At 41.0% G+C, this 3130-nt stretch overlaps 1 protein-coding gene across 1 annotated transcript; it reads right to left on the reverse strand.

Moving 5' to 3' along the window:
- Positions 1 to 583: 583 nt before the first annotated feature.
- Positions 584 to 2772, reverse strand: LOC113472737 (cytoplasmic dynein 2 heavy chain 1-like; the record flags this gene model as incomplete). Its single annotated transcript, XM_026832522.1, has 6 exons — positions 584 to 813; positions 1024 to 1230; positions 1433 to 1611; positions 1814 to 1920; positions 2039 to 2265; positions 2527 to 2772. Coding segments are annotated over 6 exons (1196 nt in total), but the record flags the coding sequence as incomplete, so codon positions are not given.
- Between the last annotated feature and the right edge of the window lie 358 nt (positions 2773 to 3130).

Below are 3130 nucleotides of genomic sequence, written 5' to 3' on the forward strand. Positions count from 1 at the left end.
ACATGCTGCGGAGTGATACTCGCGCTGCAGTGAATAGTTGCCAGTTCGACTCCCCGGATTTGCGATAGGCAGTCTTCTAAAATCAGACTGCATCACAGAGTCATAGAGATGAGTATGGAATTTTATTTATTGTCTGCATAATTTTATACATTATAAAATTAATTTAGAAACTTTGTATCCCCTGAACTACAGTTGTTGTCGAACTGTATATTAAATTTTTCGATTGTAATACGTGGTAAGGCCGGGTACTCATGTTCATTTCAACACTACAGGATGCAAAACTGAACGTAATTAGGCGCCATATCTTATGTACCTACATTCTTATAGTTGGACCATCTATAAGGCCATTCCCCTTATGGGTGATTTTTTTCTGCTTAATACTGTCCACGCAATGTGTTTAAAGAAGAGAAATTTCCCTTTACCTTTTCCCCGAACCATGCGGACCTTGCATGATGAACGGGACTGAAGCTTGAATCCAATTCTTATAGTTGGACCATCTATAAGGCCATTCCCCTTATGTATGATTTTTTTCTGCTTAATACTGTCCACGAAATGTGTTTAAAGAAGAGAAATTTCCCTTTACCTTTTCCCCGAACCATGCGGACCTTGCATGATGAACGGAACTGAAGCTTGAATCCACGGCATGATCACATCTATGGAAGCTTTGACTTGGGCCGTCAAAATGAGACCACCATGATCCAATTCAGATGCAGATTCATTCACGTGGATATCGACGGAGTCCCTGTCCTTATTGTAGTAGCAGAGGCTCATCTGTGAGACGTCCGCGACAAATTCACCTGTCCATTCCAAAACCTGGGTCAAAACAATGTAAAATCATACGAAACACTCATATTGGTTCACTTTTCAAGTTTACCAACTTAACCATACACGAAAAGGCCACACCGAGGCTTAGGTGTAAGGGCAAACAGCCCTAAAACAGCTTCTACTAATCTTAACAACGTAATACGAAGAAATTGGAAATTGAATAATTGATGCCCACCAGCAACCCCCGATTTGACTTACCTGAGCTGAAAACGTATTTCGGCTGTCAGCAGTTAGATTAGATCCGAGGCCTTTGATGAGCGCCACACACATGTGGGCCTTGGATTGGACGTCTGCCATATGTCCAGATTCATTCACGTGGATATCGACGGAGTCCCTGTCCTCATTGTAGTAGCAGAGGCTCATCTGTGAGACGTCCGCGACAAATTCACCTGTCCATTCCAAAACCTGGGACAAAACAATGTAAAATCATGCGAAACATTCATATTGGTTCACTTTGCAAGTTTACCAACTTAATCATACACGAAAAGGCCACAGCGAGGCTTAGGTGTAAGGGCAAACAGCCCTAAAACAGCTTCTACTAATCGTAATACGAAGAAATTGGAAATTAAATAATTGATGCCAACCAGCAACCCACGATCTGACTTACCTGAGCTGAAAACGCATTTCGGCTGTCAGCAGTTAGATTAGATCCGAGGCCTTTGATGAGCGCCACACACATGTGGGCCTTGGATTGGACGTCTGCCATATGTGATAATCCGTTCAGTATGATGCCCGTCAGTGAAACTTTTACAGCCAACTCCCCTCTTTCCTTGACCCAGGCCACCCCTTGAAAAAGAAGAAACAGTTCTAATTTTGTCGAGATACAGGTAAGCAAGATCGAACTGAATCCCTAAGCCACACATTAGATTTTAAAAAGATTAGGAATTTTATTAAAATGCCTAACCATTACCATTAGGTATAAAAACCAGTAGCAAAAGTTTACCCAAATAAGTAACTATACATAATTATGTAGATTGTAGATACATACCTTTCAAGAAATAGGATTCAATATACGCTTGTAAAGTTACACGTTTTTCTTCCGGCTGTTTATTTACCCAGGATGAGACCAAACACTCTATGTCAATGTCTTCGTCACTGAAAAAGAGATATCAAATCAATTTATAAGAAAGAATAATAAGAAATGCCAAAAGGAATTTGGCAAAAGAAAGTACAAAAGAACCAAGGTGAAAAAGCTCAGAACTAAGAAGCTTACCTCAGTAAAATGATTCCCATACGAGAAATAGTAGCTGGAGAAGCATGCTGCAAGTCATGAGTTTCGAAAAGAAAGTTTACTCCAGGACCAAACTGAATTCTCCAGCCGGATGGTAAAGTCAAGAGGCGATTGTCATCTAGGACGGAATTCAACGATTCAATCCATTCTGGATCCACATCTCCGTCACACAAAATCCAAGACTCAGTCCCCAGCGGTTCTGCATACACCTGGAAATAAAAGAGCCTTTTGTAGTTGTCGTACTAAGTTAGTTCATAAAATATAAATCAGTTTGATTGGTTTGAGATCAAAGTTAAGTAAATAGGTAACAAAAGTGATTGGACGAACGAAAATTATTACATTGGGAAGGAAGAGGATGCAAAAAACGAAAAAGAGATAAGAGAAATTTCTAAAAGAAATCTAGATAATCTCCTTACAATGTCATATATTTTGATACCCATCCTCAAAGATTCACAATTTTCCCCACAAACCTGCTGTGCTGTATAGCTTAGCACGCCATCCGTCCACTGTCGCGTATCAAGATCAATTTGCCCAAGCAGCTGCGTTCTTGGCATAGCCTTCGGATTGATTGTGTATTGCTGAACTGGATGTCCGCTCTTCTGCAGAGTTTGTTTGAGGATTCTGCAGATGGTGGTTTTTCCGGAACCGGACGGACCCACAATGACGACGCCCATTCTCTGCTGGAGTTGCTCGTACAGTTCCAAACATTTGCGTTCCTGAAGACAAAAGAATAGGTAAGTATAATGGAGAAGTCATCATCAAGGAGTTATGAGTTGCACAACTGGTTTGGTGCAGCTTTCCATTTATTTCTTATTTGGGCGAGTCTTTTCATTTGGGCAAAAGAATCATCCATTAATGACTTAGAATGTTCTCGAGAAGTTAGCTTAGAGAGAAATAGTGACTCAACATGTCCCTGAGTGGGGTTCATAGCTCTCGTACTTTGTGAAAATTAAGAAGAAGCTGCTCGTTCCATTGAGTCGGTGACTTCGACACGATCATATCAGTCGATCTAGAGCTAGGGACACACCTTGCGGTTCATCTTCCCGTCTAAAGGTGTGTCCAAATATAGTCGGT

The sequence above is a fragment of the Diaphorina citri genome, unplaced genomic scaffold, assembly GCF_000475195.1.
Source record: "Diaphorina citri unplaced genomic scaffold, Diaci psyllid genome assembly version 1.1 scaffold7808, whole genome shotgun sequence".
In the NCBI taxonomy this organism is placed as follows: Eukaryota; Metazoa; Arthropoda; class Insecta; order Hemiptera; family Psyllidae; genus Diaphorina; species Diaphorina citri.